The sequence below is a fragment of the Barbus barbus genome (assembly GCF_936440315.1).
Source record: "Barbus barbus genome assembly, chromosome: 19".
In the NCBI taxonomy this organism is placed as follows: domain Eukaryota; kingdom Metazoa; phylum Chordata; class Actinopteri; order Cypriniformes; family Cyprinidae; genus Barbus; species Barbus barbus.
In genome coordinates this window covers 4,470,665-4,486,750 of record NC_136747.1, presented here as the reverse complement: position 1 = coordinate 4,486,750, position 16,086 = coordinate 4,470,665, and the positions used below count along the sequence as shown (strand labels likewise).

The window sequence follows — 16,086 nt, the reverse complement described above, 5'->3', positions numbered from 1 at the left end:
ATTCTCGATGCATAGCCTATTAAAATATTATTTACTGGCTTTTACTTTCATCGACGTAAAACATCATCCTTCACATCCGCTATATATCACGCTGAACGCAACAGATTGGACAACGGAGCTCTGTAACTTTTTACTCGTTTCTTTAACTGTATTTTATTTTGATAATGAACTGGCTGCAATGTCGCAAAAATGCGTGTCTTTGTGCGCGTGAGGTGCCGGCGCGATATGGTTGATTATACAGATACAAGACATCATTCAAAACTGTCAAGCTATTGCAAAACTAATAAAACTGTAAAGGTTTTGCAAAATAAAGAAAACTACTTTCTGTGTCTCCTTTTCCTTTCTGAGAACGTTGGAATGCGTCAAAATGAACCGTATAGGCCTTTTTTTGTTTCTTTTGTCAATCTGTCAATGATTTACGTGAAATATATTTAGTGTATAGAATATTCTTTTTTATGTAATATAGTTTTATTGTGTTTTCTCCGTTCAAAGAAGCGATGTTGAATGCATTTACTGCTGTCGGATCAACTCTAACGCCGGTGTTCTGATGATTTGTGCTACCCTGTCAGATTTTGCTACCTCCCATTAAAACAGATGGTAGCAGAATTCATTGCCATTGCGACTAGAGTTCACAGCTGAGCGCGAGCGGGCATTTCACTCGCTGGATGCGTCAGCATCACATCTGCATAGTCTGTACTACTTGAATTCCTGATTGGTTGACAGCAAATTTCAAATATTAAATAGAACGATAAAATAGCGTTATTAACCGGTTAATGGCCATTTCAAATGTTCGATTCTGTTCGGAACTATAACATTTGATTTCGTTTCTGTTTCCGGTACTGTTCCAGTCAAAATTTAGTTTGTTTCCGGTTTTCGTTTTCGTTCCTTGAACCGGTTCAGAGCCCTGTTCGGGAGTGTTGTAGTCAGAGTGATGATACAGTGATCTGATGAGAATATATCTGATATCTGGAGTCTGATATCTTTTAACACCAGCCTGATTCACCCAGAACAGCTCAATTCCCTCAGAACAGATCCAATCATCACAAGAGACTTCAGCAAGAGAATACAACTGACAGAAGAGAGTCACAGAGCGGCCTGCACTGATCTCAGTCTGTGAGGATGAGGATGATGAAGAGACTGAAACACAAAATAACACACACATCACACACTCTACAATCATCATCAGAGTTTAAATGAAGAACTTGCCCTTTTTACATTGACTACATAATCATAAACGTACCATGAAGAACATGCAGATAAAAACACGAGCATCAGTTCTGTGTTGTTTTTGTTGTCCTTTCAGACCCATCCATTGTTGGCAGATGTAAGACCCACAATCTTCTTTTGTGATGTTCTTGATGTTCAGAGAGCAGTCATACATTCAGTGGCAGCTGATGAAATACTTGTAGGTGGGGCTGTGGCACAGCAAACAATTTCAAAATAACAATTCTTCACAATAAATCAAAGCAATATGATCTATTGCAATGCAGACAAAGTTAACGAACATCTGGTTACCTGTTTATTCATTAAATCATCTCCGATCAGTTATTTTACCAGTTTCAGTTAAATTTTGGATACTTCCATGACTGATACAAATCTGAGGATAACCATGTACAAGAAAATCAATGTGGTGAAAAAAACCTGCATGTTTTTTTTTACTTATTTGTACAGGAATTTTGCTCTTCTCTCCTTCTGATTGACAAACTTCTCAACTACTTTCTTATTGAAGTCAGGAATGTCTTTGACCAGTTTCTTCTCAATAGAAAGCATTGCCAGAGCATTAAGGCGATCCTGGGTCATTGTATTTCTTTCATTGTAAGTAGAAAAGCACCTCTCTGACTCTGCTGTTGTCATAGGCGTGGAGATTATGATCTTGAGAAGACTGACAGTCTCTGTGAAAGTACTTTGAAGATTGTTCTCAATGAGAAACTGGTACAGAGGAACTGCACCACTGCCAACCCTAAACTCAGGCTTCTCATAGATGAGGGACAGTTCTGTTTTGAGCTTGGCCTTGTTCAGCACGGGGTATGCCTCCACGGTTGTTTCAAGTGCTGATTCAGGAAACTTCACACTGTGTTGTGGAAACAAATCTCCATGCAGCAATGTTGCACTAACAAGGTGCTGGGTGAAGGAAAACCGCTCCTTGGAATGAATCAGGATGGGATCACATACCTGTAAAACATTTTTATCAAAGTGATTCTGAGTGAACACAACATGCACATTATATTATTACTAATGTCTACACTCCAGTATTCCTCATTGCACTTTACTTCTCCTGATCTTGAACTTGCTATTGGTTTCCTAAACAAAACAAGGTCTACAGTAGCATTTCAATAAATAAACCACATATTTTCTGCTGCATGTAAGGATATTATGTACTCAATTATTTTCCCATTTGTATGGATGACAGAAACGTCATCATGCTACTTGTGACTGATCAGCACTTTTTTGGTACTGTACATGCCATGGCCCATCTGTTTTATAACTGTGATCTATATGTTTTATATACTGAGGCCAGCTACATAGCTTTCTTAGATTAGTCTTAAAAGTTAGCGATGCAATTCTTTTCTACCAGTACCGAGCCTGCTTTCAGTTCTTACCTTTATCAGTTTAATGTGAGGGGTATACGAGAACAGATTAAGAGGAAAGCTGTTTTTTTGTTTTGTAAATCTTTCAAGGCAGATTTTTATTTTTTATAAGAAACACATGCTTTAGCCTCAGATTTTAGTTTCTGGAAAAATCAGTGGGGAGACAATATATGGATGTCTTATGGAAACAGTAAATCAGCGGGTGTTGCTATATTAAAGAGCTCCTTTCAGGGGAAAAGCCTAAAAAATGTAGTTCATGACTCAGGAAGATGGATCATTTTAGTTGTTGAATTTATGGAGGATATTTTTATTTTAGGTAATATACATATGGCCATAATAACAGCCAAAGAAACACACTTCTTTTTGCTGAATTTGAAGAAAAAAGAAATGCCTTGTTAAATTATTTTATTAATGCTAAACTTATATTTGGGGGCGACTGGAACTGCATAAATGATCCTATTAAAGACTGTCATCCTCAAAGATCCTTAAGAGGCACTTATGGAGAATTTAATCATCTCTGTTTGCACTTAAACTGTTGTGATGTGTGGAGACTAAAAAATCCAGTTCACTTGGAACAACAAAGATTTATCTAAGAGATCCAGGATTGATTTTTGGCTTATTTCCAGTGAATTATTAGATGATGTGGAAGAAACAAAAATAGAACCCTCGGTTTTTTCTGATCATAATATGATCACTTTAGCAATATGCATACGGAACAGATCAATTAAATTTAAACCAAATTATTGGAAATTAAATAATACACTTTTGAGTGATAAATTATACAAAGAAAAAGCCATAAAAATTATAAATGAAAATTTGTCAAAAGCCAAAAAAGATCAGATATATGGCAAACATTGGGACTATAGAACATTTCAGATCCGTAATATGGCAATTAAAAGGGGAAAATAATTATCCAAGGAAAAAATAATGAGGCAAGACAGAGTACTTAAGGAAATTATTCTTATTTATGAAAAGGATGAGCAAACACAAGCTGATATTAATATGTTAATTGAATTACAATCTGAATTGGATAATATCGATCAAACTTTGGCACGGGAGGCCTTCATTCGTTCTAGACGGAAATGTTCTATAAAAAATTATATTCTGAACAAAGTAGCCATATTTCAAATTTTCTTTCTCATATTAAAAATGTTGCACAAGGTATTGACGAAACTCAGATAGAAGTTTGTGATCAAGATATATCCTTAGAAGAATTAAAAAAGAATATTAGTAAGTGAAAAGACAATAAATCCCCGGGGAATGATGGCTTAACAGGTGAATTTTATAAAGTATTCCAAGATCTCTGAAGTTTTGTTATTGGTTTTTAAGGAAGCTATAGAAGCCCGTAAGCTCCCCCCATCTATGTGTCGAGGCCTAATTACATTGTTACCTAAACCTAATAAGGATTGTTTGCTTCTTGACAATTGGAGGCCTATAACATTAATTAATAATGATACAAAATTGTTTCCCCACATTTTTGCTCAAAGAATAAAGTTATGTTTAGATACAATCATAGATGATAGTCAGTCAGGCTTTATGCAAGGACGACATATTAGCAATAATATTAGATTAATCTTAGATTTAATTGATTATAAGGATTATATAAATGATGACAGCTACATTTTATTTATAGATATATATAAAGCCTTTGATACTGTAAAACATAATTTTAGCATAAACAAGCCTCACTATTTAAATAAAACTAATTGATGTCATTTGTATAATCAAGGAGGTCTGAATGTGATTGATTTTGTTACATCTAATACAATTTTCAAGTTGAACTGGATTAAACATTATATTAAACATAAAGATGAGATATGGTATATAATTCCAAATCTTATCTTTGAAAAAGTTGGTGGCATAGAGTTTCTTTTGAGTGTGATTTTGAGGGCAACAAACTCCCCTTTAAGTTCTCATTTTCATAGACAGACTCTTTTATATTGGATTCTTATATACAAACATAACTTTTCTCCTCATAGGCAGATCATTTGGAATAATAAATATATTAAATATAAGAACAAATCAATTTTCTATACTAATTGGGTTAAAAATGATATTTTAATGGTCTCACAGTTGATAAATGATGAAGGATATTTACTTACATATACTGCATTTCTTGAGAAATGTGATATTCCAATACCTCCACGTGAATATTGTTTTGTAATCGATGCAATTCCAGCAGGATTTCTACGGCTTTTAAAGGGCTTCAGTGAATCTAAACCATCAACATTTAAAAAAGAGTCTTATTAAACGCTATTGATATCAAAGATAGATATTAAGATGTAATAATACATTTTTTAGATGTTTGATTCATTGCCCTGCAACATTTCGAAGTAAGTACTTCTGGAATAATCACTTTGAAAATATCAACTGGAAATTGATTTGGACTTATAACAACAAATTCTGTGTCACAAATAACGTTAATGAAGTTTACTTTACAATGATACACATAATTTATCCAACTAACCATTTTCTCAAGAGATATAGAGCTGATCTTTCTGAATGTTGTGTTTTTTGACTGTTTTGCATCTTTTTTTTTAATGTATGTATGTTCAATTTTTCTGGATTGATGTTGAATATGTATTTACTAGGTTGAGTGGATCTACAATTAATATAAGAAAAAGAGATATTTTATTTTGATAAAGATATGGATAAGAGTCACATCTTTATGTTAAATCTTCTAATATTATTAGGTAGGTTTTATATACACAAATGTAAATGGTCAGAAAGGAAGCCCAATATCTCCCACTTCAAAGTTGATCTAAGGATTTATTTAGAAACTCTTCAAGGCCTTTCAAACCGGAAAGAAACCTGAACTATGAACATATTCAAAGAACTAAACTCCTCTTTTTTATTGTGATTATTGATGTATACCCTCCTTATGTTTTGTTTTTGTTTTTTTGTTGTTGTTTTTTCCAGGAAATATGAATACCATGTTTGTAACAGTTTATTATATTCTTGAATGTAAATTGTTCATTATATACAATGACAAAAAATGAGGCATTTAGTATATCTATGGTTGTTCCCTCCATAGACATATATATATATATCTGGTGGCCCCAACATACACTCAAAAAAAAAAAGTTGTTGAATGAACTTAAAAAAATTATGGTAAACTTTTCCACAAAATTTAATTACATTTTTCCAACAAAATCTAATTTGTTTGAAATTATTTGCTGTAATCTCGTTGTATAAACTTAAATTCCTTCAGTGAAAATTCAATGGCCAACTCAATACGATCACATGTAGGTTAAATGAAAGTGATACATTGATGAAGTTTAACTATAATCAGGTAGAGATCCTTATACACAAATAAATTATTGCTGAATTCATTTAATTTTCGGCATTATCCAACTTACTAGGCATAGCAAAACATTGTATTGGTACAGCTGTGGTATGCCCATAGTTGTTTACTAACAATTTAAACAACTTTACTTCAGGTAAGAATTGGCAGGTCCTCAATCCAAGCACATGCTCTACACTTTACCACAATGGTAACCCCCGAAAAACACTAACATACCAGAAACTCTTTTAAATACAAACATAAAAGAGCATTAAACATTAACAAGTCTCACAATGTTATCATCTTAATAAAAATGCCTGAAATAACATTTTATTTCAAGATTTACTCTCCTTATCCAGCCGTGCAAAGCATGATGGGAAGGGGAAATCCACTTCCTAGTTACAAAAGTAAAATAATTTATGTTCCTTCAAATTGAAAATATTGAGTTGAGTCAAAACGCAACTGTTTCAAGTCAGTTTAGCACAATGCAATTGTATAAATGGGAAACCTAACATAATTGTGTTAAATGAAAATATTTTTTTTAAATAAACTGAACAGTGTTGGAAAATAATTTTTTTGAGTGTATTATCACACTCCCACGAGTTAATATGTTGTGGCCAGGACAAAACTAGCCTAAGTGAACCGAACATATCCCCTCCCGGTCGCAGTGAAGCTTCGGTCGACTTTTCGTAGATCATCTACTCTTCCCTGTGGATGACCTCTGACCTACTTTCTGTACGATCTGAATTTCTGGCTTTGAATTTTAAATATTGAATTTAATGCTCCGAATTTCTTCTTCATCTTGAAAACTTGAAGCTGTATTTTTTAAAACTGGATATTTTCATTCAAAGAATTCAGAACAAAAAATCCGCTGTTTGAAAATACGTCTATTAAAAAACTGCTATAAAAAAATCAGTTGTTTAATTTCAAATGTTCATTATTCAAGTTTAAAAAAATTCAAATTCAGAACTATGTTAAATGCCACATTATATTCAGTTTTGTTCAATTATAAGCTCCATACTTGATAAAGCGATTTATGAGTCAGTAAGAGTCTCTGGCCTTTGATCCGCTCTAGATGGCTTCATTCATTCATTCGTATGACATTTACTCAAATTTATATCTGATATCACGGTGCAATACTACATCAAATATTCAGATGTATACAGTAGGCCTACTTGTAAAAACGAAGGTATTTGATTTTTAAATGTTTTAATCAATAATACTCACCAAGGCTTTATTTATGAGCTCAAAACAAAACAGTAATATATGAATATATAAGTCATATAAATGTCAACCCAGATTCACATCAGTCAGTCATATGTAATTTCCACATGTATTCTTATTCCACCTTTACACTACAGTTAACAGATGCATCTGATTATTATGAATCTAATAATATCTGAAACTGATAAAATCATGCAAACATGTAATATGGATGTAAAATAAACTGCATATGTCAGTATACTGGACATTTAATATTTACTCAAAATTGTTACATTAAAATCTACAAAGTTTACACAATAAGTTGTTTTCTCAAATATTATAACAGTAAGACAAAAATATTCAGGTAAAACATGGCATAATAAAATCTTACTTTTCAGACAGTTTGAGAGATGAGGAAACTATATCAGTTTCACTGATGATTGACTCCAAACATAAAACCCAGGATAGAGCGTCTGAGTGAATGTGGTCTGGACTGAGTGGATGAGGTTCATTGTGTCAGAGACGCTGTAGAAGGACAGAGTTCCTGCTCTGAGATCCACATACACTCCTATTCTCCTGCAGCTGGAGCCAACAGGGAGTTTAGTCTCTTTATTATTGTGACAGAATGAGAAACTGGAGGAAGAGCAGGACAATCTCCAGGACTGATCATTATATCCAAACACACACTCATACATAGATCCCTTCCTGCTGATGCTCTTATATGACACTGATATAGACACATTACTCCCACTCCACTCAATCTCCCAGTAACAGCGTCCACTCACACTCTCTCTACACAACACCTGAAGATAATCAAATCTGTCTGGATGATCAGGATACGGCTGAGGTGTGTTAGTGTAAGTCACCACTCTGTTCTCTTCAGACAGACGGAGGTGTTTCTGTGCAGTGTTTGGATCCAGAGTGAACTGATGGGAATCTGATGAAGAAAAACACAAAAAACTAACTGTAATCAGTGGTTGTTAAAGTTAAACTGTAAAAAACTCTTTGCTCAGACTGAAAAAGTGATTTTTTTGAAAATGGATTCATTTTATTTGGTTATGCTTTTCTTTTCTTGTACATGAACACAAATGCTCACACATTCACATGCAGGTCTACAATTCACACACAAGCACAGAAAGCTGCAGATATCTGGACAGAACAGACAAACAAGTCAAGCTGCATTTTCAGAAAAGTACTGGATTTGTTGTATTGTTGCTATGATGATCAGTCAGTATTAAAGTATGAATGAACTATTGGGCAGCACGGGGCACAAAGTAACACAGGGTCAGCCTCAGAAGTCACTCCCACGGAAACTTTTCTGGAAACACTTCAGGAATGTCGAAGACGTCATCTGACTGGTTGAATTAAACCGGATTTCCGGGAGACGCGAGTGTCGCGTTTATTTTCGGTCCGCCGGGAAACAAAGATGGCGTGGCGCCAAACTCGCTCAAGAAAGAAGAAAGCTGTCGTGTTTACAAATGAGACGACGAGCGCTTATCAGGGTCAACTAAACGCTGGATTTTCAAAAGTATGTGAAATATTTAAAGTTCGCGGCATAGAATCGTTTAAATACATCGAGAGTTTCACACACCGGTCTGTTATTGTGGCGACATTTCCACGCCCCGAAACGAAACGAACTGTGATTGGTTGTTTGACATGTCGGTCAAACGGCCTCATGGGCGGGGCTTGCCAATGAAGGTCTGGCGACGAGAGACTAGGGGCGCGTTCAGACTCACACCGGGGCCCGACGTTTTGCTCCGGTTTCCGGGTTGAACGACATGTTTCCTGGAAACGGTTGCTATTGTATTGTGGAGTGACACTTTCATAAACTTTTCTATGCTCCTCTGATTATATAATGGTAAATATTACAATATCATAGCACAACAACAGTGATCAGCAATAATGATAAGCCTAATACTCACAATAAAACTAAGAAGGTCATATAGATCATAACACAGTCTCGGAGGTAAGAAGAGTAAAAGTGTGCCAGTGTAGATGAAGTATCTCAGTGTGTGTTATTGTGTTTGTTAGTGACTTACATTGTAGGAAGTCCTCTCTGGTCCTGGGAACAATGTTACTGTGAGTGACTGAGAAAATAACAGATATAAACACAGAGAGAAAACCATGCCTGTATCCATTCCTCAGACATTTCTAACATTTTCATGATCATATTAGATGCTGTTTGTCTCATTACAGACAGCAGATGAATCTCTAATATTTTACCAGATATCTTTTTCATCTCCTCTTTGCAGAAATCCTCCAGTTTGTGTCTCAGCTGACGGACAGATTCTCTCACAGCATCAAAAGAAGAGAGGAAACTGACAGAGATGTTTTCTGTAGATTCAGGAGGAGCTGAGAGAGACTGAAGACTCTACAGGAACAACAATCAATAAACCAGAAAAACATCTGATTATTAAAAAAAAGAAATTATAAAATAATAGTGAGTGCAAAGAAATAGTAAATAGAGTGAGAGACATTTCTGGTAAAAGTTCACAAGTCTCTTGTTCCAGCTTCCAAACATGACTGCCTAGAAAAACACCTGCTTTCTTTCAATTAATTCCTCAATAATGTAATGTTTAGCTGCCCACTTAAAACACTGCATTAAATAATATGTGAATAAATATTTACTGTGTCATGACGCATCATTGAGAGAAGTTTAACCCTCTGGTCATCCTCACATTATTATTATTTTTTTATTTAATTGAAATGAATGTATTATATTTTAGTTAGATTTTTTAGTTTGTTTTGTTTTTAATATTTTGTATTTTCAGGTTAGGTTAAAGTTTATAAATTATATTTATGCAGTAATTATAATTAATTTATTACCTCTTAACCGCTGTTTGAGCAAAGACCTGAAAATTACATTTCTATCTGAAACTAAAGACACTTGGCAGATTCTTTCAGAAGTAGAAACAAGTAAAATAGAAAAAAAACAAATCTATAGAAGTTTATTGTTATGCACAAAAATATTATTTTAAAATTTGATATGAATTTTTTTTATTTTTTGGTGTGTGTTCATGTAGCAAGAGCCAAAACCTTTACCAAGCTTCGTCCCATTCCAATAAAGTAAAATAATAAGAATAAACAAACAAAATATAAACATTATTGGACAAAATGATCTAAGAGTACCAGAGGGTTAAACATGCTTAAGACTATGATTTTAATGCTTAATTGGGCAAATAAAAGAGTCATATAATGCGTATTGGTCTCTATTATTAGCATGTTTCATCAGGTCACCTCACTGCTGCAGAGTACCTGACTGAAACCAGTTTTACAGTAAAAACAACATCACGACACAATATTCCTGACTACATTCCCAGCAGCAGAATGATTCTTATTCAATCAGTGTGCTTCAGATAATAAATGTCAGTTAATTAAAGACTCACAGATCTTGCTAAAGTCTACTCTGTTTTTTTTCTAGATCTCTGTTACCTGCAGGAAATGGATGTGATGGTCTGTGTGTGAAAGCTGCTCCAGCTCAGTGTTTCTCTTCTTCAGATCATCAATCTCCTGCTCCAGTCGCTCCATTTGTCCTTCAGCTCGACTCACTGCAGTCTTTTCCTGATCTCTGATCCGCTGTGTCACCTCAGAGCGGCTTCTCTCAATGGAGCGGATGAGCTCAGTAAAGATCCTCTCACTGTCCTCCACTGCTGTCTGTGCAGAGCGCTGTTAGACACACATCACAATCAGCTCTTACTTCAGTGGGACTGAAAGAGGAGAGTCAAACTGAGTCTCAAACTTCTCTTCTTCTCCAAACTCACCTTATGAGACTCCACAGCCGCTCTCAGCTGCTCAAGATCTTTCTGTCTCTGCTGGATTCTCTGCTGGATTTCACTCTGTGTCTCCTTCAAGTGTTTCTGGAGGAGAGATTAAAAACAACAAACCTGAGAAAAATTACATAACACTATCACAAAGGTATGATGTAAAATGTTCTTCTTTTACAGCATTTATAGAGAGTTTTGAGATTATTATTTGCATTTAGGTTAGACATGAAGTCTTCACACATGAAGGGTGTATATACGATTATTAATGTCTTCATTATTCTACAACTATAGCTTAATGTTAATCAGAAATGAACTGAAAGCAATTTGCACCAAAAAAGAAATTTGTGTTTAGTTAGAGTAGGGAAATTGAGCAATATGTGAAAGATGAGTAAAGTTCAACTCCTGCTCAAATGCACAGAGCTGTCGTGTAGTAACACCCAATGGGAGAGTAGATCACATGATGCACCCATGATACAGCTGGATACTGCAGTGAGGAGAAACACTTGAAGTGTCAGCATTCATTTCACTTCATACCTCTTTCTCTTTTCTCTCTGCTGCAGTTGATACAGTCTCATGGTTTTGATGTTCATCCATTGCACACAGCATGCAAACACATTGCTGGTCAGTACGACAGAAAACCTCCAGAAGCTTATCATGTTGATGGCAGATCATCTGCTGCAGTCGTCCAGTGGCATCAGTCACTTTGTGTCTCTTTCCTGAGTGAAACTCCTCATGACGCTCAAAATGAGTTTGACAGTAAGACTCCAGACACACCAGACAGGACTTGACAGCTTTGTGTTTTCTTCCAGTACAGATGTCACACTCCACGTCTCCAGGTCCAGCAGGAACAGCAGCTGTTAGTTTGGTCTTCTTCAGTTTCTCCACCACTTCAGCCAGCATGGTGTTTCTAGCTAAAGCAGGTCTTGGACTGAAGGTCTGTCTGCACTGAGGGCAGCTGTAGACTCTCTTCTGATCCTCTTGATCCCAGCAGTCTGTAATGCAGCTCATACAGTAACTGTGTCCACAGGGAATGGCCACTGGATCCTTCAGGAGATCCAGACACACTGGACACAAGAACTGCTCCACTGAAAAAACACCGGCTTCAGCCATTTCACCGTCTACAGCAAAACAGACACACAAACAACAGCTCAACAGCAGATCAGTTTCAGTTTCTTTTAACTGAGTTTCCTGGTTCTGTGTTTGAGAGACGTGTGCAAAACAAGTTTGTCTGTAAGTCTGTAAACTCTCATACTGAAATGTCCACTAGATGTCAGTCTCACACTGAAATGCAGAGTGTTATTTTTATAAGTTACCCTTACAAAAAAGATTTTTATTTAAATATGCTATTAGTATACTTATATTAAAGTAAGAGGGTACACTTTAAGTCTACCTCATATTTGCTATTCAAACATATATTTAAAATGAAAGTTAAGTAATCTTTTGTCATACCAGCAAGTATACAGACAAGCATAAGTATGGGCCTGTTATAATACCCACACTTGTGGTCTTGGCCACTTGAGAGTATCTGCACGTGACAGTAAGTAAGTGTCCCAGGTCTAAAAAATTGTCAAAGCTCATGGCTATTAATGCACACTAAATCCACATTTCAGAACGGTATTTGAGACTTAAGTGCATCTCATCATACATGTTCAGGACTTACATGCACCTAAAACACAAGATGTTGAGAATAACTTTGCAGTGTAAGTTAATTCATTTAGATATCAATTAGATATCATAACTTGTATAAAATATAAAGTGTTGCACATTTTATTGATACTACAGTTGGGCAAAAAAGTATTTAGTCAGCCACCAATTGTGCAAGTTCTCCCACTTAAAAAGATGAGAGAGGCCTGTAATTTTCATCATAGGTACACTTCAACTATGAGAGACAGAATGGAGGGAAAGAATCCAGGAAATCACATTGTAGGATTTTTAAAGAATTTGCAAATTATGGTGGAAAATACTGTAAGTATTTGGTCAATAACAAAAGTTAATCTCAGTACTTTGTTATATACCCTTTGTTGGCAATGACAGAGGTCAAACGTTTTCTGTAAGTCTTCACAAGGTTTTCACACACTGTTGCTGGTAGTTTGGCCCATTCCTTCATGCAGATCTCCTCTAGAGCAGTGATGTTTTGGGGCTGTCGCTGGGCAACACGGACTTTCAACTCCCTCCAAAGATTTTCTATGGGGTTGAGATCTGGAGACTGGCTAGGCCACTCCAGGACCTTGAAATGCTTCTTAAGAAACCACTCATTCGTTGCCCGGGCGGTGTGTTTGGGATCATTGTCATGCTGAAAGACCCAGCCACGTTTCATCTTCAATGCCCTTGGAAGGAGGTTTTCACTCAAAAGGAGGTTTTCACTTTCCCCCCATTCTGTCTCTCATAGTTGAAGTGTACCTATGATGAAAATTACAGGCCTCTCTCATCGTTTTAAGTGGGAGAACTTGCACAATTGGCGGCTGACTAAATACTTTTTTGCCCAACTGTATATGAGTATGTACATTTTATAAAACTTTTTTTTTTTTTTTTTTACATAATTGTAAGCACAATTAAATTGTGTCATACAGCGGACCAATAAAGTGCAAAGTATTAAATGTATAAACGAAAGACATCATGTAAGTAGACAAGTGCAAAGCTGACAGGTGTGGGTATTGGGACAGGCCCAATATTTGACATATACTTAATCTTTTGATTAAGATGTACTTAATAAAAAGTATAATTACGGATTCTAAATATACTTGGTTTAGTTCTGATTACAGCTTTTTAATAGAGTAGAATATTAAAATGTTCATGTTTATAGTAACAAGTCAGCTTTACATAAATTCAAGTATATTGTCCAAGTATACTCTGCAGTAAGCACACTAACATCAATGCACTAGTATAGTATTAAATTGGCCCACTTTTTAGTTGATACAATTATATTTTTAACATTGCAGTAGAAAACATGGAGAATACAACTAGTTTGCATCTTTTTTTCTTTTCTATTTCAGTTATTTTACTAATAAACCTATGCAATACTAACTATCTTTCCAGTACAGTACATCCATGGCCCAAAGTAATGACATCAATTTTGATCAGGTTTCTTTGAATAAATTCTCCTAATGAACCGATCCTCTTTCATCTCTTTTGTGTTAAGACTCTGACAGTAACGCTTCCTTTTGAATAAAGTGTTGTATAAATGCGTGTCCTGTCATTATAAACCTCTCCTTTCACTCTGGAACTGTGAAGTGGAGCAGGGCATTGTCCCACCAGTCCTTGTTTCGGAGTCTCATCCACAGACGACTGGTTTTGGGCGTGAGGAGGGGCATTTTACTGCATGATAAACACATAGTTCAGGCATGAAACTCTTACTAATCGCTAATTGGTTCATTCAACAACATGGCCCCAGCCAATCAGGAGTACTTCCTAATCCACGCAAGCATACACTCCTCTCCAAAAGTATTGGGACAGTGAGGCCAATTCCTTTATTTTTGCTGTAGACTGAAAACATTTGGGTTTGACATCAAAAGATGAATATCAGACAAGAGATTTACACGCTGGCTTTTATTTCCAGGTATTTATATCTGGATCTGACACACAACCTAAAAATACCTAAAAGTATACTTTATATACTAGAAAGTGGGCCAATTTAGTCCCAAGGAGTATTGAAATAGTACACTTACAAGTATACTACTAGTACACTGATATTTCTATACTTACTACATAAAGTTTACTTTAAAAATACTTTACTTAAGTATACATAATAAAATAAACTTGAAGTATACTACTTTTTTGGTAAGGGACTCTATGATCGGCGGAAGTAATCAAACGAATCAAAAGTAATCAGTAATCAAATCCTGAGATTTGACCGGAAATAATAAACCTGTTCTAACAGATCTTCTTCTTCCTCTTGTTTTACAGCAGATAATTCTAACAGATCTGTTTTGCCTGATTAAATTAGCAAAACCTGAAGATTAATGTCCTTTTCTTGTTCCTGTATTTCCTATGTCAGCACTTGGTCCTTCACCATTTGTGACTGTATCTGTTCCTCATTTTTATCGTCTTGTCTGCTCCTCATTTATTTTCTCATTCTGAGGTACTGAGTTACATCGCTTAAACGAATAACGAGCAGCTCTTCATCATCTTCATCAGCACCACTAGCTGTTTAGCAAAACATCTGCCAAACAAGAAACTGTCAAAACAAAAAAGATAAAGAAAAGATAGAAAAACTCACTCGTACCGTACTACAGAGAGAGAGAGAGAGAGAGAGAGAGAGAGATGAACGAGATGCTGAAACACACAGAGCAAAGCTTCAAACTGGCCATGCTAAAACTGTTCAATGATGTTCTGTGTGTCGGGTTCTTCCCTGAGATCTGGAACAAGGGCCTCATCAGCCACATTCACAAGAACGGAGATAAACTAGACCCCAACAACCACCGAGGCATCTGTGTGAACAGTAACCTGGGGAAGGTGTTCTGTAGCATCTTAAACACCAGACTGTTACACTTCCTTAAGAAGCACAATGCCTTGAGTAAATGCCAAACTGGCTTTCTTCCAAAATGTTGCATATCCGATCACATTTTTACATTACAAACACTAATTGACAAATATGTACATCAAAACAAAGGAAACATTTTTGCTTGTTTCGTTGATTTCAAGAAAGCATTCGATTCAATCTGACTATACCTAAAACATACCGACAGTGGAATAGGGGGAAAATTCTATGATTTGATCAAATCAATGTACACAGCCAGCCATTGTGCGGTTAAAATTGGAAACCAAAGAACCAAATTCTTCCCCCAGGGGCGTGGACTGAGACAGGGATGCAGTTTAAGCCCCACCCTCTTCAACATTTACATCAACCAATTGGCCAACATATTAGAACACGCTCCCTTTCAAGGTCTCGCTCTACACGACACAGAGATAACGTGTCTTCTCTACACAGATGACCTGGTCCTCCTGTCACCCACTGAAGAGGGGCTTCAGGACAGCCTGAATCTGCTGGAGTATTACTGTCAGACCTGGGCCCTGACGGTCAACCTCCTAAAAACTAGAGTAATGATGTTCCAGAAACGCTCCAGACCTCAGGGACCAACACACACATTCACACTATCACACAGAACCATTGAAACCACAAAAACATACACTTACCTCGGCCTGAAAATAACTCCAACCGGTATCTTTACTTTGGCTGTGAATGAACTCAAAGAGAAAGCTCAAAGGGCTTTCTATGCCATAAAAAGATCCATTCAAATCCAAATCTGGC

General features: G+C 36.0%; 1 protein-coding gene across 2 annotated transcripts; it reads right to left on the bottom strand.

Moving 5' to 3' along the window:
- Positions 1-399: 399 nt before the first annotated feature.
- Positions 400-12,030, bottom strand: LOC306885331 (tripartite motif-containing protein 16-like). Of its 2 annotated transcripts, XR_013785522.1 has the most exons (11): positions 11,373-12,030; positions 10,836-10,931; positions 10,507-10,740; positions 9,298-9,445; positions 9,114-9,161; positions 7,860-8,011; positions 7,466-7,656; positions 4,691-4,803; positions 1,516-2,172; positions 1,241-1,415; positions 400-1,137 (listed from the first exon to the last, which is right to left on the bottom strand). XR_013785522.1 is itself a non-coding variant. In XM_079441784.1 (6 exons), exons 1-6 carry the CDS (start codon positions 11,946-11,948, stop codon positions 7,494-7,496), a joined length of 1,620 nt encoding a protein of 539 aa, XP_079297910.1. In that variant the 5' UTR covers positions 11,949-12,030; the 3' UTR covers positions 7,034-7,493. The 2 variants fall into 2 exon arrangements, 1 of the variants encoding a protein (XP_079297910.1); XM_079441784.1 differs by lacking the exons at positions 400-1,137; positions 1,241-1,415; positions 1,516-2,172; positions 4,691-4,803 and having other exon boundaries at positions 7,034-8,011.
- Positions 12,031-16,086: the final 4,056 nt, after the last annotated feature.